General features: G+C 49.6%; 1 protein-coding gene across 5 annotated transcripts in view; it reads right to left on the bottom strand.

The window, feature by feature from the left end:
- Positions 1 to 21,355, bottom strand: part of PRMT8 (protein arginine methyltransferase 8) — an 87,167-nt gene that overhangs the window by 13,822 nt on the left and 51,990 nt on the right. For all 5 annotated transcript variants that reach the window (XM_054696516.1, XM_037514532.1, XM_037514533.2 and 2 more), the window contains 4 exons: positions 19,847 to 19,910; positions 7,626 to 7,768; positions 6,914 to 7,001; positions 425 to 540 (listed from right to left, as the gene is read on the bottom strand). In XM_054696516.1, the coding sequence (XP_054552491.1) occupies positions 425 to 540; positions 6,914 to 7,001; positions 7,626 to 7,768; positions 19,847 to 19,910 (411 nt within the window). The remainder of the gene's footprint in view (positions 1 to 424; positions 541 to 6,913; positions 7,002 to 7,625; positions 7,769 to 19,846; positions 19,911 to 21,355) is intronic.

Here is a 21,355-nt window from a genome sequence, read left to right on the forward strand (position 1 = left end):
GTGATGATGACACAGCAACTGAGCTATGGGATTGCTTTCCGAAGGGGACCGCCACCCCTGAATGGAGTAGCTTCCCCAAACCTGAGCAAACCCTCCTGCCTGCAGGGTGTGCTCTTCTCTGATGCCCCCCATGCACCCACAAACCACCCCCCTCCACTACCACCAGCAGCACTACCACCAGGGGACAAGCACTGACCCCCCCCCCACCACCACCACTCAACTGTGCCCCACTGCCTCAGCCCAGTGAGAGCTCCTGCTTTGGGTTAGTCACTGTGGGGGTGCCAGAGGCGCTGGCCAAGGTGGCCATGCCTCACTGGGCTGGACCGTGCAAGACTTGGCATTGCCTTTACTTTGTCCACAGTTTTCATGGAGGCACAGCTAGATCCCCAGGCTGCCCAGGTCCCAGCAGGGTAAGTCTGCAGACCTTTATTAAACAGGCATTGGTCACCACTTGCTTTGGATCCACAATGTCCACCAGGGGCTCCTTCATGGCAACATCCCGGATGCAGGTCATGTCAAAGCCATAGACGTTCTCCCACCCTGTGGAAACAGAGGAAGATATCAGGGCTGGCAGCAGACCCCTCCAATGCCCTACAAGCCCCTCCTGAGAACCAGAACAGAGCATGTCTAAGGGATGAGGGGCAGCCTCGGTTCCCTACTGGCAAAATAGAAGGATGGCTCCCATCTGCAGAGAGTTTGCAGCATGCCAGATGCTCCCTCACAAGGTCTCATGTGTATGGGTTCTACTTTATGGTGAGGAAACTGAAGCTCAGAGAGACTGAGAACGACTCCAAGGTCACACAGCAGGGCCAAGACTAGAACCCAAATGAACTGACTCTTTCTGGTACCTACTTTCCTGTCCCTCTCTCTGACCCAGCAGTCCCCTGCTCACTGTCTGACCTGTCACCCACACTTCTGTCTGGGTGTCTTTGCTCATGTCATTCTCCACCCCTAGGAGGCCCATCCCTCTCCCTCCTCCCATCTGCACCCACTGAAACTTCAATGACACAGAGAGAAAGATGGGCTTTTAAAGTGACTTGGCCAGCATCCCCACTTACTGGCCAGGCCCTTGTACAAGTCCCCAAAGCTCTCTGAACTTTAGTTTTCTACACTGCAAAATGAGGGGGGCCCTGGGAATCTGCCTTTCTCACATATTGTGACTCACTCATGGAGGACCCATCCCATAAGAAATATCCCAAGGAAGGGCCTCCCTGGTGGCACAAGGGGTTAAGACACAACCTATGAAGCTATCCGCAGCCACTGTAGCACGAGTTCGATCCCCGGCCAGGGAGCTACCCACATGGTGCAGCAGACCTCTCCTGTCTCACCCGCTGCTCCCCTTAGCAGTGTATTTCTGCTGACCTGCCTGTTCTGTTCCCTGCTGTCTCTGGTGAATCCTCTCACCCCCCCGCACCTCTGGCCTGTACCCCTGTTCTTGTATGCATAAATAAATAAATCTTTAAAAAAATATCCCAAGGAGGGACCACAAACCACCCAGCAGAGCTTGTTGGCCCCTGGGGGTTGTTCCTGAGAAGCTTGGAGAAGGAGAAAGCTCGAGGTTACAGGGCTGGTGAGTAAACGAATGCAATTCTGACAGTGGAAGGTCATCCTTAAATGGCGGTGATCATTGCAAGCGTTACTTGATCACCTAGCTCGTTCAATCTACCCAGCAGCCCCCCTCCCCATGAGGATACTTGTGTACAACAGATGAGAAAACTGGAACTAGGAGAAGTTGACACGTGCCTGGCCCAATATCTCACACCAGGGAGATGGTGGAGCTGGGCCAAACCAGCTTGTCCCCTAACACTTCAGCTGTGCTGACCCAGCTGTGACAGCCACCAGGACTCAGACGGGTGCCCGAGAGGCTTCGTGACCGCACAGCTGAATCTCATCCATCTGTTTGTTCAGATGGGTTTAGAGATGCATGGAGGTCGAGATGCTTTTCTTTTAAATCTTATGGGATTATTATTTTTTAAATGTTCATCAAACAAATGGTACCCTAGGGAATGTTTGTCCTGCATGTGTTTAGGAAGGGGGGTAAGAATTGAGGAGGGAGTGTGTATGGTCAGTGCAAGTTTTGTTTCTTTGGCTCAGATTCCTTTCTACAGCACACAAAGACCTTCCTCAGGGAAAAGGCAGAAAAAGATTACTCTATCTCCCAGAGTGTGAGCACTTGTGAATTCTGGCTTGAGGGTTAGATGCCAGTCATGGCCCATTAAATCACCCAATGCTGGTGCCAAATTCCCAATTGAAACCGACATTTGGAGAAAGAAGCTGCTCATTTGGCAGGTGGACAGGCTTCAGAGAAGACCCCCTTCTAGAATCTGGAAATAGCATCCATTCTTTCCCTAGAGTAACTACACATCCTCTCCCCAGATAAAACATCACGCTAAGACATGCTACCTTCAGCTTAAAATCCTTCCTCAAGAGACCTGCAGGCATGCCCGTGCCCTTGCCTCTCTGGACCTGAAGTTAAGAGTCAGTACAAGTGCAAATACCTGAGAGTCCATGTGTGCAATGGCTAAAGGCCTGGGCTTTGGAGTTCGAAGCTGGGCTCTGCCATTTATTGCTATGTAACCTCGGCAAGTATTCAATGTTTTAAGGAGGGGGTTTCTTCTTTTGAATGGAGACGATGGTGGTTTTGACTACTCTATAGAATTGTTCTGAAGATTACAAGTGATACTATATACATAAAGTGCACCAGACAGTGCCTGGCACATGGAAAGCATTTGCTAGATAGTGCCTGCTCTTATGTGGCTTGAGGTCTGACTGCACCACCACCTGTGGACATGGGCTGGTCAGTCCTCTTCTCTGGGCTTGTTTGTTAAGTGAGAAGTTTGATTCAGTGGCTCAATGGTTCTGGGATCATCTGGGACACTTTTAAAAATCCAGCCCTAGCCAGACGTACTGAATCAGAATCTATAGATTAAGGACCTAGGAAGGTGGTATTTTCAAATCTATATAGGCAATTCAAATAGGAGTTTGGAGAACTTAGGACTGGATTTTTAAAGGCCCTTCCAATCCTTGATGGTGATCATGACATTTGTGAAGCCGTCCCCAACCCCTCCCCTCCATGGGACCTCTCCTATATCCTTAGCACCTAGAGCATAGCATCTGGCACGAGGTGGGCCCCCATATGATGCTTTTTTAACTGAAATTCATCCCCAAATATTTATATTTTGTTCACTTTTACTTAGTTCTTGTCTTATCTCTCCAGCTACACTATCCAACCTTCAGTTGTTCAGGAGAGAGATCATCCAAGACATCCGATTTTTTTTTCCTCTTCTTTCTGCTGACCATTTATTTCCTACTCACTCCTTTACTATCAGTGGAGCATGATAGCATGGCTGAGGACAAAAATCAAGCACAGTAATTTTTGTTGCAATTCTGTTTTGTCTATTGAATGACTGAATGGGGCACAAGGCCATTGGTCACCAGAAATATTGTTATTAATTTTCTGGGGATTTAAAAAAATTTAAATAACATCAGAGGAACTTGTGAACATTTGTTTATGGTTAGAGGAAACTCTGGAAAAGGACTATACTATGGTATAATGTGTGTAACTAAATCAACAACAAATCCAGACCAACCACAATGACAGAATAGATGGACTCAAACTCCCTTTAACAGCCTGGCAGAAGAAAAGTTGTGCTTTTTCTGGGAATAATTATACTATTCTTTTATATGCATTACCCAGCATTTACAAAAAATTATAAGACACATGAAAAAGGAAAAATATACAACCCATCACCAAAAGAAAAAATAGTTAACAGAATCATACTTGGGGGTAGCTCAGCTGTTGGAATTATCCAACAGAGACTTTTTAAAATACCTGTACTAAACACATCAAGGAATCTACAGGGAAGGTGGACAGCATGTGAGAACAGATGGAGAATTTGAGATGGAAACTATAAAATAAAAGAGCCAATGGAAACACTGGAAATGAAAATCAAAACACCAGAGATGAAGAATTCCTTCAAAGAGGAAATAATCAAACACTTGAAAACAGGTCAATAGCAATTAGCCTAACTTAAACACAAAGAGGTTGGGGAAAAGAGCATCTAAGATCCATGGTACGATACCAAACAATGGTTAGCATGTGATTGGAGTCCCTAGAGGTACGAAGAGAGAATCAAAAAAAAAAAAAAATTGCAGAGATAATGGCTGAAAATTTTCTTTTACTAAATCAAACGATCAGCCCACAAATCCAGGAATCCCAGAAAATTCCCAGCAAGATAAATACAAAGAAAAACACACCTACACACGTCAGAGTCGAACAGTTGCTTCAGCATAAAGAAAAAAAAAATCTCAAGAGCAGCTAAAGAAAAAGAAATATTGTAATTTTCATCAGAGAGAACTAGCTACCTCCTCCCTTCCTACCCTGGCTCAGCTATTTGAGTTTCTCTGCTGGGACCCTTAGCACTGCCACTGGCGTTTTCTCCTCTAGCCAGAAGGGAATGTGTTTAGAATAGTTTCATGCATTTAGGCTCCCAGAAACAAAGCCAACTCCTATAAAATTGGTGCAAGAGCAGAGAACTTCAAGTTCTGGGAATGGAGGCCAACGAGAAACTGAGGGCAGCAACCCAGCTTCCATGAGGTCCTGCTTTGCAGCCTTGCAGATGCAGTCACCGCCAACTCTACAGGAGACCTTCCTCTTCATCTCATTGGCCTGGAAGTGGGGACTCACCCCCGGAACCTTAAGTTGTAGATTCATGGATCACGCAAGATTCATGGATTGAGCAAGAAATCAGATTATCTACCACGTTTCCTTCCAATTTTGGCTTCTAGAACCCTCCTTCACAGTAGCAATTTTTTTTAACGATCGGTCCTTTCTCAGGGTTAAACACTACCCCTTTGCACTTTCTTCTGTGGGTTTACACTAATGCGCTCATGCGTTTGCTCATTCATTTACTCGACAGAGCATACGTTATGAGCCTAGGCCTGCCAGTCTTCCGTCTCTCTTCATACGCATTCTCTAGAAGCTGCGAGCCAACTGAGATAGGGTCTACATTTCACTCATTTCTCTGTTGCGTGTGGCTGAAAAAAGGAGAGAGGCAAGCATGGGAGAGAGAGGCGGGAAGAAGGTTGAGAGAAGACGTGAAAAGAGGGGAGAAGAGGGTGACTGGTCTGAAAGGGGCTGACCTAGTCCCACTCTCCTGCCCCCACTTTAGACTTTTCGTTTTTTAGCCAATTTCTGAGCCAACTAAAATTTGCTTACAATTGTTCCCCTAGCAACCAGCAACCTTTACACTTCACTTGATTTAAAACTCAGAGTAACAGAATCTCCATTTATTTAAAACAGATTTCTAAATGAGCTTGCTTCCTTGACTGAAAACAAAAACAGATCGCTTTTTTAAACCATTAACATAGAAAATCGTGTCTTAAATCAATTTTAAATGTGTGTTTGATTTTTGTTTTTTGGTTTCGGGTGTAAATATATATATATATATATATATATTTTTTTTTTTTCAGAGAAAGCATTTCACATAAAAAAATAGGTTTTTAATTTATTTCCCAGAAATTATGAAAATTGCAATGGACTTTGCAAGAATAAATCATGTGATCTCCAGCCCTGGGTGAGCACCTGAGTGAGAAGCAGCAACTGCCCCACGAGTGTCTCTGGGGCCAGCCACTCCTCTTCTGGCCCCAGCTGGCTCTCGCAATGTGCTGAAGGCAGAGGCTCTGGAACAATCCAAGGGGACATTATATCACTGGAAGTTCTTTAAAGGGCTATGCCTAGGGTTGGAGCACAATAAATATTTAAATATGCATGAGAATGATCAGGACAGCTATGCATCCAGAACTCCAAAAGCAGCATTATAATGCCGCTCCAGGGCAAAATATGTCCTATTTATACATGCATTTGATCTATGTTCACTGCTGAGTTGTTTTGTAATCTACTGCGAGAGCACATCTGCCCTAGATTCTGAGCCACTGGAGGCCAACAAGCTTGGCAGTCCAGCTCACTTGCCAGAGACAGACACAAAAGGGACTTAGTGACACATTGGGAGAGTAGATCCAGTCTGGGGCCAGAGAGCACCATGAACTGCCTAATCTTATGATCTAGACTGAGCCCTCACTTCACATTGTCCATAGGTTCTATGTACGTGTAAGGGAAACCAATTTGACCATAAGCTAACTGATATAAGCAAGAGTTAAGTTCCTACGCATGTATGTGATCGCTAAAACATCACGAAGCTTCAAAAGAAGGACACACAACATTGATAATATTAAACTGTCAATTACATTCATTCATTCATTCATTCATTCATTCCCCAAAACACTTATCCCAGCTCAGGGTTAAGAGTAGCCACAATCCATCCCAAAGCAGTTCAGGGCAAAACATGGGCACCTACTGGACAAGATGCCCTTTCATCACAGGGGGCGAAAACACACACACACACACACACACACACACACACACACACACAGGCAAAATTTCATCTTCTCCATATTTTACTTAAGGTGGAAGAAAATCATTATTATCTTGATAAGCTTGAGTGATATGAAAGCAGATTCAAAATGGTTGGCCCGCCTAGAGACCTGCCATTCCTGACCCTGGGGTGGACTCTTGGGGTAACCAGCCTTGACAGGCTTCTAGCCACCTGGCCTGCTCGCTCTGCAGAAACTGGACTTGCTGCTCAGTTCATTTCTCATTCACGTTGCATTCACTCTCTCACCCCTGGTCATTTATCTTATATGAGCTGCATTGCTTAATTTCTTTCAATAGACCTCCCACCTTTGGGACTGGAGGAAAATATTTAGAGAGAAGAATCAAGAAAGGGCAACCAGGAGCATTTCTCCAGAGGCAGAGCGGCTGTGTTCATTGAACTGGCTGCTCCTCTCAGGCCTGTGAAGTCCCTCTCACCCCAGATGTGCAATCAAACCCCAAGAGGACCCAAGGGTGACTTACAGTGGATTTTGAAGTCCTTGTACTGTCTGTCTTCGATTGCTACCACGTACAAAGCTGCCCGGTCTGGAAACATAAGCCCTCCAGGTTTCTGTTGATGAATTGTGGGGAAATGGGTCTCGTAATCTATTCACCTGACAAAGACATCACATTTTGAACTGCACATAGAGTCTCCAGATAGGCACCCCCTTGCCTGCATTTCTCACTCAGCAGACTCTCCTTGGCCAGGGCTGGGGCTGGCATGGCGTGCTCCATTTTTATTTCAGAGCGAAGGGAATTTGAGGGCCCTAGGTGGAGTTCATAAAACAAATGAAAGGGGCAGAGGTGAGTTCCATAAGGAACAAGGGAAGAAGGGATGACCTTTGAGCTTAGACGAGCCAAGGTCAAGGTCGGTCACACTCTGTGCTCTCTGGCAGCCATGCAAATCCTGAGTACTTGCTACTCCTAAATTTTGTCTTGACAGCAGAATATGGGTGTCAGGGATAGTGGAAGAGGCTGAGGTGAGACCGACTGATAACTATTGGGACACTAGATATATCGGATCCTGGGAGGATCATTCTGTCCCCTGAAGCAGATCTGGTTTAAAAAGAAGGGACTTGAAGAGGTCACCTTCTAGCCCAAGTCCTCTCTGAGGTCCTCACAGTCCTCCTAGGCTGTAAGCAGAACAGCGGGACGGCCAGTAGACTAGCGAGGGGGCAGCATGCAGGGCACTTACCAGCCATTTGTCCCTGGCAAAGATCACCGTGTTGAGCATTGACTCATAGAATAGACAGTAGCCCATCCACTCGCTGATGATGATGTCCACCTTCTCCACAGGCAGCTCCACCTCTTCCACTTTACCCTTAAATATGGTGATGACTGGAAAATAAGAATCCCAAGGCCACACTTTGCAGGGATCCTAGCGGGGAGCCGTGAGCACTCCACATCAAGGTTGCTTCTACAGGCTTGGCCCTGTTCTGATTCTGCTTTTAGAAGGTGACACCCCAGCCTTCATCAAGCCAGTTTATACTAAGAGAATGAAAACTATTTGCATGGTTCCTCCCTCAAATGATGGAGCAGCTACTATCTGACACAAGTGTTGAGCCCATTACACACCCATATCTCATAATTCAACCACTCTGCGAAGCAAGCACATTGTTATTACACTCATTCAGGGCTAAGGAAACTGAGGCCTGGAGAGATTACCTGGTAGCCTTGGAAACAGAGCCCAGGCCTAAAACATGATGTCTCTCTCACGCTCTTTCCCAGTTCCCACCCATTCGAGGCTGCCATGATGATTCAAGCCCACAGAAGCAGGGTGCGCCTCTCCAGCTCTTGTGCCTGCTCACAGCCAGGGCCCACCCTTCAGGGGGTGTCTACTGGGCCACTTATGCCTTGCCAAGAGCTCAGGCTCTGCCACCAGTGAAACCTGGTTTTAAGTGCTGGATTTTCTCTCTTTTTTTTGGTATGACTTTCCATAAGTTATTTGACCTGACTGTCTTCGATTGCTCGGAGAACAACCAGAGAAAGTGAGATCTGCTTAGCAGGTAGTTGTGATGATGAGATGAAAGAACACATAGGAAGCCCTGTGGGGCTGGGACGCAACAGGAGGCAGACATCGCCTCTCAGTGTCCCTTGCCTGCAGCCGATGGAGAGGGGAAGGGGTCTGGGCCAGACAAAGCCCCTGCTTTAAGTGGCCTCTGCTCCTGACTTCCCCATTCTTCCAAGATCTCCCCGAACTTCATGGAGGATCATTCCGTCCTCCTTCATGGCAGGAGGAACTTCCTAGCTGTGTTTTTGATCATTTGACATAGACCTACACATAGATTTGAAGTTTCTTTTTGCAATCTTGCTGTAAAGAAGCTAGCTTACACACAGTTGTTAAATTAACAGGTGATATATTGGTTGGCTGTTTCCCTGGGAAATTTTCCTCCCAAAGGTTACACAGATTCAAGTTGTAAAACTGACACTGCACCATCCTCTGAAAATTCACACTACGACTGAGTTTTGCTAGAAAAATCAAACAATAACCTGTACTCAGGAGGAAGGGAAAAAAAAAAACAAAACAGAACTAAGGTCAAAAAAACCCAAGTCTTTCTGAGTTTCATGGAAATTAACTTAGACCGGAGACTGCTGGATAGCAAAGGACACACAGGTCACTGGCTTTATCTCGTGTGTTCACAGTGGATGATGTAGGCGAGGGAGTGTCTACTGCAGTCCCTCATGACGATTTGCTCTCCAGTGTCAGGTAATGAATCCAGGCTTAAGCAGACCAGCTTTCTCTAGGAGTCAGACACTATGCAGATACGCATTGGCCCTGATCTCTCTGGATGAGGCCTGGGCTTGTGTGGCCCTCCTGTTACCCCTAAGAAGAAAGAGGAGGAGACTTCTCCAGAAGGCTTGGAAGGGATGGGAAGGTGGGTAGAAGCTCTGCTTCTCTGGGGGCTCTGCACCCCAGGACAAGAATATACCAAGGGCCAGACCCAGAATATACCAAGAGAATTCACAAGAAGACAAAGAAAGATTTGTTGAAAATGCAAGCCAAGGGCCTAATTCATCTCTTAGTCTGAAAAAGAACTGACAAACACATGCCCAGCCCACCTGCCTGATCATTTGCGTGCAAAGCCTGGCTTGTTTTATTTTTGCAAACCTTTTTAAAGTGTTTCAGTGACCTTCTTTCTTCTCTTTTTGCACATTTTTGAAGGTTCTTCCCCGTTGTCTGCCTGTATCTATGGGGTGAAGGGAAGGGGAATCTTAGCCACTGATGCCCAAATTGTGGATAGCTAAGGGCTGCAGATCCCCGCTCCCAATCCAGACCCCACATCACTAGAACTGTGTCAACTCAAGGTTGCAGGGAGGTCCCTCACTGGAGCTGTGCTCCTATTCCATGAAGATGATGGAACGCTTGTCCAACTCTCTGTGGCAGGACCCTGGCTTGCAAATTCAGGAATGATTCATCATAACTAAGTGCACATCAGGGAGCAATACATTCTAAATGGGAGGGTTTTCCCCTGTAACTTCAACTGTGCAAATTAGAAATCCAGATTTTTGTTGTGGTTATTCTTAGTAGGATTTTTTTCCCCTTTTTGGCTAAAATGGTTACAGAAATCTAGCCACTCTTGGGCATTTTTTAGGTTCTTTCTTTTTTCTCACACATTGGTCCAGCCTAATCTCACTGCAGCCTCCAGTTTGTCCATTAGAGCTAGCTGCCCCTGAAGGATCTGAAGTTAGACCCTCACTGTTTCCTGCAGCAGATCCTGTCCCTCAGTAGTGTGGGTATGAGGTTCACGAGTGTGAGATGGGGAGCATGCTATGAACCCCAGGATGCCATCCCTGCTGCAGCAAAGCTACGGGTCCCTGCTCCCTTGCCACAGTGCCCACACACCTATTCTGGCAACACCTACACTGGCTGCTGTGCACCTTCTGAAGGTCTGACTCACCTCCAACCTATGATCCCCTCCACTTCATTGTCTATTGCAGCCTCTTATTTCTAAGATCAGGCAGAGCACTTGATTCCACAATCATTCAAAAATCATCACAGAATGAATGGGTGGATAAAGAAGCAATTTTGAAAGGAGGTTTTGGATTAAGAGACAAGATTTCCAAACTAGGCCTAATGATGATGGTGAAAAGTTACTAGCGTTTGAATAGCAGCCTGCAGAGTAATGTCAAGTACATGACCTCGAGACTCCCCATAGGAGCCTATGGGGTTGCTTTTACTGTTGCATTTGCCTAATGAGAGAACAGGTATCCAGAGAAGTCCAGAGGTGAAGCCAAACCCAAGGCTGCTGTATAACCTGGTACAAGTCACCAACCCCCTGAGACTCACTTTTCATCTGCAGGTAGGTGAGACATCGGCTTATCTACCTTAGGGCATTGTGGCAGGTGCCAAGCAACTGCTTGGGGTGACAGGAGAAAAGGAAGTAGAGCAGGCCAAGAATAGCCCTTCCTTCTCCTGAAGGCTGGTCAGGTTGGGTGGTAGGGCGAGGAGAAGTATAATCACCGGGAGTTGCCAGGTTCGGGGATGGGGTGCAAAGGTGCATAACCCATCAACCTCTTTAACGTCAGCCCCACCTTAGTAAGAGGTTAGGCAAGCATTTTGGGGGGGGGGGATTTCATCTCCAGAGCCCAGATGCATGAATAAACCTCTCTTACAAGGCCAGCCCCGGCCCCACTCTTGAGTCAGTGGTGATGGGAGGAAGGAGATATCAGCAACTTTATCCTCAATGTCTAGTGGAATTAGCAACATATCCTGCAGCAAATAGACCCCCTAACTGGAGAGACAGGGGTGAGCCCTGCATACTGTATACCCTTGGGACAGACAGTACATACCTCAAAATGGTATCCCCTGTCTTCCCAAATCCCCTATTCACATAAGAACATAGGGCCCAAACCCTGTCCCCTAATCCATCTGGCATCATGTCCTAGCTTGCCCAGCTCCCTCAGGGGTAGAACGCTCATGCTCCTTAATTGGAGCTTGAAATCTTCTTAGTTTGGGGCCAGACAGCCTGCTTGGCATGTCTCCTCCTCCTGACACTGGCTGGATAATGCTCAGGTCTCAGCCATACTAAGTCTCATCTCCACCCCAAATGATCGCCCACCACTTCAGCCTTTTCAACGGTGCAGCGTGGCCAGATACCAGCATATTGGCCACGGGCAGATGATCGTGTTGGCTAGGTCAGAGGGATAAACGAAGGTTGTGGTAAAAATCAAAGCTTCCTCTAGCCTCAGGGATTCCGAATATCGGCCCATGTATCATTCTCACTCACGGATAGAGCAGAAGCCTACTGTGGGACGGGCAGAAGATGTCACCACCTTGGGGAACTGTAGGGCAATCCTGAGGTCAACAAGCTCCCTGTCGCTCTCACACACTGCCTCTCCAGTGCTGTGCTGCTCCCTGATTATCAACCAGGAGGAAGAACAAGGCCTGAGAATGAATGCTGATTCGGGGCATCTGTCAATGTTTATGGTGTAAACATTCCACCATGCCAATTGCTACTCATGCTATGGTGTCATTCAAGGCAGGTGGGAGCAGGAGGTGCAGAAGGGACATCTCAAGGCACTGGCCACCACCCCATCGGAGCAAACCCGCCATGCCTCTTGGGAGCTAGTGCCATTTGTGACTCGATGGCCATGCCACTTGCTCACTTTAGTTCATGTCAGTCATCTCCATGAGTGACGAGAGCGAGGATGGTGCCTGTTCAGTTGGCATGGTTACGCCGGAAGGAACGAATGCATGAAACCCTGTGCCAAGATGATGGATGGGCTGCTTCACGAGCAGTTAAGAACAGAAGTGGCAATTACAGGAGCCACTGGTACAGCTTCATTAAAAACAATTATATCTGATTCATCTCATTTCTTTTTTTGATGGGGTTATTAGTCAAGTTAATAAACGAAATAATAATAACAACAGTTAACATTTACTGCCTCTTACTGCCCACCTGATGCAGTTGTGTTGACACAGCAGTGTGCTGGGAGAGACCGAAAAACCTGCTCTCCAGGAAAAGAAGCTGTGACTTACAATGTTTGCTGATTTCTGTGGTGTAAATACTGCCACTGCAGCCAACTTCACACCACCAAGGTGACTTGATCCAGTCCACAAATGTTCTGAAAACTCAACAATGGGCCCTCTGGAGCCTGCTCCAGCACACCACGGTTTACACGAGGTGTGTGCCACGATCACTCCTCACAGATGAGGAAACTGAGACACAAGAAAATACATTGGACAAGTCCTCGCCTCCATGGCACCCTCACGAAGATGACAGATTCCTGTGTGGGATCTCAACAGCTACCTATTGGCACAAAGTCTCTGAACAAGAGTTGAATGCAGACCAGCCTGTCAAGAGGCAGGTAGGACCAAGCAAAGCATGGTGACCCTGGGGAGTGATGTTCTGGGGAGTCTTAGTAGTTTGTAAAGATGGACCAAATCTGTCCAATATGAAAAAGAGCATGGTCCTCAGTTTGGATTCAAAACATCCGCTGAGCAGATACAGGTTAGGATTCCACGTGGCAGCCACTGTGCTAGACGACAGTATGGCTTGTTCCAGTTCAGCCCCTGTGTGACGTGGCACTCCCTGGGCTGCAAATGGAAACTGGAGACATGCTGAGCTGGCTCCATGGTCAACTGGAGTGCTATTTCTTTTTTTTTTTTTTAATTAAAATTTTTTAATTTTTATTTATACAATAGCTGGGGTACAGGCCAGAGGAGCGGGAGGGTGTGAGGATTTACCAGAGACAGAGTGGGGAAGCAGAACAGGCAGACAGACAAAAAGCACTGCTGAGGGGAGCAGCGGGCGAGACAGGAGAGGTCTGCCGTGCCATGTGGGAATCTCCCTGGCTGGCTGGGAATCGAACACGCACTGCAGAGGCTGCAGACACCTTCATAGCACTGCACTCAACCTGCTGTGCCACCGGGGAGGCCCCCTGGAGTGTTATTTCTTAGCAGGACTCTCCTAGGGTGAGAGATGCTAAGCATGACCGGAGGAGAAGGCTCAAACCAAAATGGACACAATTGGGGATGCGGCCTGGAGAAGTGGGAGGTTATCTCAGGAGGAGGGAGACCCCTCACTCCTCTTGGCCCCATTGGGAAGAAAGAGCACATTGGTCAGACAGCAGGGAGTCAGAATCCACCTCCCGGGAAGGAAGTGCTTTCTTATAAACTACAGCTCCCAGATGATTGATGGGGGGGGGGAGGGGGCCCATCAGGGACTCATCCCTGGGCTGGAGGATGGCGGAGCATGGAGGAAAGCTGCAGGAGCAGAGAATTCCAGCATGGTCTCTATAAGGCTTAGAGTGTGTGGCCAAGAGTGAGCACAGCGTGAAGGAACATTCAGACTGGAAGGACCCTCGGTTAAGCTCATACTAAGTGCAACACCCTGTAGCAGGGGCTCTGGCTACATTAGCACTAATCCCCATGGTCCATGCGTGGACTAGTCTCTCCAGGGACAAGCAAGCATTCAGAGACGTCAAGTGAGTTGCAAAGCCCTCCCGGCTGGTGCATCGCAGAAGCCCCTCTGGCCGTTGCCTTCTCTAACATCAGGTTATGCTCAGGTTCCTCGCATGACGTCGATGCTTTAGGACGGGTATGGGCAGAGAAAGACGGGTGCATTTTTTTGCCTGTAGTTTTCTGAGAAGTAAATGGATCATGATTATTTTGCTTGTGGAACTATAAAATTTGTGGCCATCCCTGAGCTCCTATGTTGACTTCCACCAACCAACCGACCTTTTAAGCACATCCGCAGCCCACTAACTTCCGCGGCAGGGAAAGAGAAGATATGATGGGTGTCGGTGCTGGCGTCAGAAAGGTTCTGTGTGCACGTGCGTGTGGGAGGAGCCCTGTGAAGTCACGTCCACTGTGGCGGCCTCGTGGAGGGGTGTGTGTACACGTGCATCACCCATTCCAAGGAGCCAGACGGAGGTGGAGAGGGAGCAAGATTGATTGATTCTGGGTGGCAGGTATTTTATGTCCTGGGTTGTTATTTATGTCTCTACACCTACACTCCTGAGACCCACACAATTGGCTGTTGCTGCAATTCAAAGGCATCTCCATGGAAGCACGTGTGCAGTCAAGCTGTCCTCTTTCTAGTACACATGCCAAGGCTGGGCGAGCTGGTGCGACAGACAGGGCGCTGGGGGCCTATTCGGCTCCACCCACCTGTTGCTACCCCACCACTCCCCTCAGGGAGGAGGTAGGAAAAGATAAAGACAATTTTGCCTTACAAAGGCCCTGGGCCTGCAGCCCCTCCTCCCCGGTGTGTGCAAGGAGTCGGAATAGGCACAAGGCATGCGGGTGGCTGTTCAGCTGGAGACACTGGCTTGTCCTTGGGCCTTTGCTTCTCTAGCAGAGAATTAAGCATGAGCCATCAAAATGTAACGCAGGGGGGCCTCCCCGGTGACGCAGCGGTTGAGCGCTGGGTTGCGAAGCTGCCCGCAGCCTCTGCAGCGCTGGTTCGATCCCCGGCTGCACCCCGGCCACCGGAGGAGGGTCCCACATGGCGCGCAGACCTCCCCTGCCACGCCTGCTGCTTCCCTCAGCAGTGTACTTCCTCAGTCTGCCTGTTCTGCCCCCTGCTCTGGCTCTGGTGAATTCTCTCACCCTCTCACACTTTTGACTATACCCAGTGCTTGTAAAATAAATAAATAAAATCTTAAAAAAAAAAAATGCAACACAGGGAATGTTCCATCCTGAAGTCATTAGATGAAGCCCAGCAGACTAGATGGCCCTGCTGTCCAGGGAGGGTGGTGGTGGAGGCCAACAGTCCAACATGGGGTTGGGAAGCCCCTGTGAGAGGTGGGGGGCAGCCCAGCACATGAGGCTGAAGGGTAGCCCCTGGCATGAGGGGTGAGGTCCAAGGACAAAGGGGGTCTCTACACCTGGGGCAGCCTAACTCAGCAAGTTGGAGGCCAAGCAGGGAGTGGGGGGCCTGGGGAACAATTAGGGTCTGCCCACCCAGCACAAAGAGTCAGCTCAGCACAAAGCTTCCATGAGGGGCAGGAGGGGAGGCAATAGGAGGTTGTTTACATGTACGAGATTGAGCCAATACGTGCAAGTATCAAGAATGACGGGAGCCAGGATACTCACTGTCCAAGAAAGGAGTGACTCAGAAAGAAAGGAAAAGACTAGAGTGCCCCCCAAGGTGGTGGGCCAGGAGTGCAAGTGTCACAAGAACTCACACTCGACAAGAGGTACAAAAATAAGGGGTATGTCATGTGCATGTACACACACATGCAACCACACACACACTTTCCACTGACAGCCTGGAGCACCAGCACCCTGAAATCAGCAAGCACCTGAAGCCCAGATCCCAGTTTCTCAAGGCCGTGGTTCACTCCAAGGAATAAGGCTCTTGGGAGAAATGACTGCACCTCGAACAGAGGCAAGATAAGCCCAGAACACTTGTACCAGAAAATAAGAACAGACACAAAAAAATGCCAGAAGCCTGCCCAAAGAACCCCGGAGACAGCATGAGTATTCTCCAGGGCCCACTCAGGGACAGTCTGCGTATCAAAGTAAGTACGACACTGGCAGGGATGACCTACGGAGTGAAACAGGAAATCCGTGCTGAGAAATGAAGTGAACACACGGCTTCAAAGTACGCCTCCCAGCACCTCTACCCAGTGACGAAGGGGAGAAGAGACACTGCCATGGAGGGGCTGGCAGACGTGACCCAGCCCAGCGAATGGGTTGCTGTGGTCGGTGACGGGACAGGACAAACCGCAGGCCCGAGCACCATCAGGCCTGCGGTGCAGCCAGGACCCGAGACCTGCATCCAGTCTCAAGAAAGCATCACGCAGCCCGAACGGAGGGACATCCCAGGACCGCTGGCCTGGAATCCTCGAGCGTAGGGAGAGTTGGGACTGTTTGGCTTGGAGATGAGAGACAAGACCATGAAATGCAGCCTGTGGCTGGGAACTGAGCCTTCGGCCGCGCGGGACACTGTTGGGACCCTTAGCTCAGGGAGAAGGTGGCTGCGTGCTTGGCCATCACAGCACCTTCACGTTCCCCCTCCCCCGGTGTGCGTGCGTGTGCTCTGTGGAGAATGTTCTCGTCCGTGGGAAACATGCATGAGGGATGCCAGGCAACATGTCCACGGCTCAGCCCCGAATGGCTCCAGGAAAAAGGAAAGCAGCTGTACTCCCACCTCTTGGGTAACTGGGGTATTTGGAAGTTTAAAAGAAAGAAGAGACGGGAGAAAAGGGGAGTTTAAAAATGACTGCGATCTGAACAGGACGGGGAAAGGCGGGGGTTGGAGGTGGGAGCCGGGGAGAGCCCGTTTTCCCTGCTCTTGCAAAGCCACACAGCCCTCCTCCCCACGCAGGTGTTGGTCCCCTCCTGCCGCACCCCCACATACTCGCTCTACAGAGGGGGGAGGGGAGCCAGGGAGGCTGGTGGGGAGGGGGTAGGCGGATCCAGAGGTTGGGAAGCCTGTCCCAGCCAGGGACGTGATCTAAATGTTCCCCGGGGAGTCCCTTAGGGCCCAGGGATGCGATGCAGTGAGGCTGAGAGGAAATTGCTTCTACATCTCCTTGCACCCTCTCTCCCTCCTAAGCAGTGTTAATTTTCACTTTCAGGACTGGCTGGCTCTCACCGTGCTTCCACATTGGCATAAACACTTCAGGAAAGAGTACAGGCCCAGAGCCGAGACCGAAGGTTCTGGCCCCACAGCTCAGTGGAGTTCCCACCACTGTTAGTGGGGATTCCACTAGGGGTGCAGATGAAAACACAGGAGGCCAGGCCGGGCCACCCTTGTTGAAAAAGAGCTCTCTGGTTTTCTTTCTCCATCTTCAATAGGCAAGTGAGAGTGTCTCTCTCTCTCCCTCCTGCCCAGAAGAGCCCTGGTTCCCCAAGGGAACGAGAGAGGCTCAACCAGGCCAGAGGCTGGGGTCTCTGAGCAGCATTTCTGCCACTTGGGCTGGAAAGAGGCCTCTGGCACCTCCAAGCAGGGGTCACCACCACACCCTCAAACCTCCTCTTTCTTATTCTGCCTTACCCAATTTGGATTCCTGCTGTTATCACCTCCTGCTCCTCCATCCCTACCCAGGGGGTCTCCTGCCCACTCACCCCAGAAACCACGGGCAGACAAAAGGCACACAACAGAGAGAACCAGCCCCCACCCAGTCTCTGTCCACGCACTCCCTGCAAGCCCCGAGCCCTCCCAGGGACCCCAGCCCTCCAGTCCCTCCTCCTAAAAGACCATTTCGTGGCCTCAGAGCCCTTACACCCTTCCCTACCCCTCTCTGCAAGAAAGAACTTCATCCCTCCTGGAGAGCACAGAAGCAGCAAACCTGGGGCTCCTGGTCACCAGCCCACCTTCTTCTGGACCCCCAACCCCTTCCCCTCTGCTATGGCCTTTACAGGAAAAAGGCCAGCCCTCACCTGGGCTCTGGACCTCACCCCTTCATCTCCTCAAGCTTCTTGTTCCTAAATTTGCTTTTTCCCATATCTGCAATTTCTGGACTGGTAAATCATTAAAAAACTGACTCACTTCCTTGATAATCATGTGTCCAATAATGACAGTTTCATTTTTCTGTTTTCTGTTACAGGAAGGAGAGTTTTTCATAGCCCTCACTTCATGGACTAACCGGGCTTCGAGAGCTGCCCCTACATGGAGACTCTGCCTGTTGAGAACCCCAAGCAGCTCCCTATGGCCAAAGCCAATGGGCACAGCCCTGTTCTCTTTCATCCTCTCATCTTTCCTACAGCCGCCTCGTCCCTCCCCTTGGCTCCATCGAGCTGCTCTTTCCTGCACGCCCATTAGCCTCAAAGAACATGTTCTCTTTGCTTCTTTGCAAGCCCCTTCTCTGCTTGACCTTCAAATGTTGGAATGTTCTAGAGCCCAGGCCCTGGTCCATGTCTCTCTTCTGGATACACCTTAACTCTAAGTGCCTCATCCTGTGGCTTTAAACAACATCTCTGTGTTGAAGACGCCCATCTCGTGTTCTGCCTCCCCCTGGGGCCCGGACTCAGACCTCCAGTGTCACTCTGCTTGCCTGCCAGGGTGTCCACCTCAAACCCACTGTGTGCAAAAGAGAACTTTATTTCTCCCTCCCTCCCGTTAGCCCCATGAGTGTGCTACCTCCAGTCTCAGACATTCCACCCAGCTACTCAAGGAAAAATAAATAAATGAATAAAAGTTATCCCTGGCTTCTCTTTCTTCTCATTCCCAAATGCAGGTCCTCGGCTTGTTCATGTACAGCCTATAGCAGCCGCTTCTCCACCACGTTCACTACACCACTCCCCGGGGCACTGAAAAAGCCTCCTCTTTCTTTTCTTAACTCCAAAATAAAAGGTTATTTAAAAATAAAACCTTCTGGGAAACCACATGCAAAAATAATGAAAAGATAACATACAGTGGAAAATACTCGCAGCATATATTTTAAAGGGTTAATATTTTTACAGTGTAGACCGTACCTATAAAACTACGGGAAAATAAGTTGTAGAAAAGGACAGTTAGAAAAATAGGCAGGTCATTTGTAACTGTGTGGTGATGGGTCTTTTTTTGAGCGATGATGGACATTTGGCATTACCTTAGTTTCTGGCGTACAGTATAACGATCGGATATCGTACACAGTGTGGAATGATCGCCGTCGTAAGCCTCGTGACATTCGTCACCACACAGTTACAAAATTTGAAATAGCCTCTTCATGTGTCTCTGCCTACACTCGCGCCTACAACCTATTCCAATCCATTCTCCACAGAGAATACACTTCCCTTGCTTAAAATCCTCCTAAAGAGCTCTGTCATCCTTTTTACAAATTCCAACCTTGTTTTCCTGGTTTACAAACCCTCCGCGATCTGGCCTAGTTCAGACAGGGCTGGAGGACAAAACCTTGCTGATAAATGGTGATAAAAGGTACAAGGATCCCTTCTGATCAGGGGCACGCGTGGGTGTGCTTATGTTCAAGATGAATCCCAGAGGGAGGGCCCAGGGAACTTTTCAATGCAGGGTGAAGGGGTGGGACTTATAATCAAACTCCTCTTGGAAGAAGGTCCTCCTCCCCAGAGTGACCTCATTGCCACACATGCCCAGCAGCAGAAGGGGCTCAGGGCCACTGGAAGACCACCTTTCTCCAAAGGCAGAGTCTGGAGCCTGCCACTGGGTAAGTTGTGGGGAGCGGCAGGGCGGGCAGTGGAGAGAAAAAAAGAGGAGGAATAGCAGCCATTTTGCAGAACCCAAGGGATGACTGCCAGCTGGGGCCAAACAGAGGGCATGTCACTCAGAATTTAGCCACCCTGGAAACTGAGCTGGGATAAATATGCCCTTGGCAGACACGAAAGGGACTGGGAGCCTCAGAACCCCATGGGCACAGTTCTGCTCACAGCCCCAGCTGGGGTCCACCTCCCCAAGGCCACGCACCCTGTACTCTCCCCTCTGGTGCCAGTCTATGCCACCCCAATGAGAAAGGGCTAGTCCCTCACCCCCTCCATCCTTGGGTAAACAAGTGGAGCTGTCTTACTGTTGTCCAAGTGGTTGGCCTTAATGATCTTCTCTGAGTAGTCAGAAATACTGGAGCATTCAATCTAGAAGGGAGTAAGGAGCAAGGCATCAAACATCACAGCACGTTCGGCAGAAACAAGATAAAGATGCTGAGGTCCACGCGCCCCTGCTCGTCACAGCTAGTCTGTGGCCAACTGGAAGTAAAAGCCCAGCCCCGCTGGCTGGCAGGTCAGGTGCTCTCCCACTACAGGCTGCCTCTGCTGGGAGGCCGAAACCCAGCTGCTGTGTGGCGTGGAGGCCTGGTCTCTGAGTTGGGAGATTCAGGAGAAGCGTGCAGGCCTCACTCTCCTGGCCAGAGGGGGGTGGGGTGAGGTGCCATGATTCTGTCCTCCCAGGAGAAGATGCTGTGAGGCTTTATTCCCATTATCCTCTTCCCAAACCCAAGGACTCCCTGGTGAAGCTGGACATATTCTAGGATGGGGACCTGCTGGAAATGCCAGGCCTCACGTGGATGGGAAGCTCCCCGGGCACACACACAAACACACACACACTCAAGTTAACGCTCACCCCTTCTGCTGTCTGTCTCCACCTGTGAAAGAACGGATTCCTTTCCATCTTGCCTCCCCAGTCTCCCAAAATATCATCAGCAAAGGTTATTGAGAAATGAGTTGACCATCAGCTGAGAGCCGGGTCTTGTGGGACTAAGTGGAGATCAAGTCCGTTCTCGGGGGCGGAGGCCCAGGGCCCCGCGGGCTGCAGCCAAAGAATATTCTCACCTCTTAACTGGCCCCCTTCACAGCAGCTGGCCTGTGCTAAGGTCCTGGCACCGCACCTCAGACCGTGCCCTGGCCTGGAGAGGCTGTTGGCACAGGGACATGAATGTGCTGTTGTCCTGCCTTGGGGAGAGGGAGCAGGCCCACGGGTGGGGAAGGGGCCAGGACCCAGATTTCAGGAGGGCCAGTCCTTTCCCGGGCTACCAGGTCCTGGGGGTTTCCAGCCCATCACCCTGGGGCCATGTTCTCCTCAGTTTCTTTCCCTCCCCTCCGTGCCACATCACCACCCCGTCTACAAGAGGCAGTTTAGCCATGAAGAGCAAGGGATCTGGAGCCAGGCAGCCCGATTCATGGCAGCCTCTGCCCCCTCCCAAGGGAGCCTATTTGAGGAAAGCCACGTCCCTCTTTCATAGGACGGTGTGAGGATTCAAGGAGCCGGTGCTCGCTGAACACCCAGAGCAGACGCCCCAGGGCCACACGGACGCGGGGGACTGTCTCAGCCTCCTCACACTTTCTCCTTCCATCTCCTGCTTTTCTGGGTTTTTCCTTTTTACTCTCTTCATGTTCCCTCTTCTTTTCTTTTGTACTTTCTACTTTGTTTTCTTTCATCCTTTTAAAATTTCTCACCCAATTTCCCCTCTCTCTCCTGCCACCCCATCTTCCCCACGGGAGCAGAACAGCGGGTGGAGAAACTGAAATAAGCCATCCGGAGAGCAGCGCAGAGAAAGGTGGTGAGGCTGTGACGTAAGAGCCCA

This window comes from Talpa occidentalis, unplaced genomic scaffold, assembly GCF_014898055.3.
Source record: "Talpa occidentalis isolate TD23 unplaced genomic scaffold, MPIMG_talOcc4v2.1 talOcc4.16, whole genome shotgun sequence".
Classification (NCBI taxonomy): domain Eukaryota; kingdom Metazoa; phylum Chordata; class Mammalia; order Eulipotyphla; family Talpidae; genus Talpa; species Talpa occidentalis.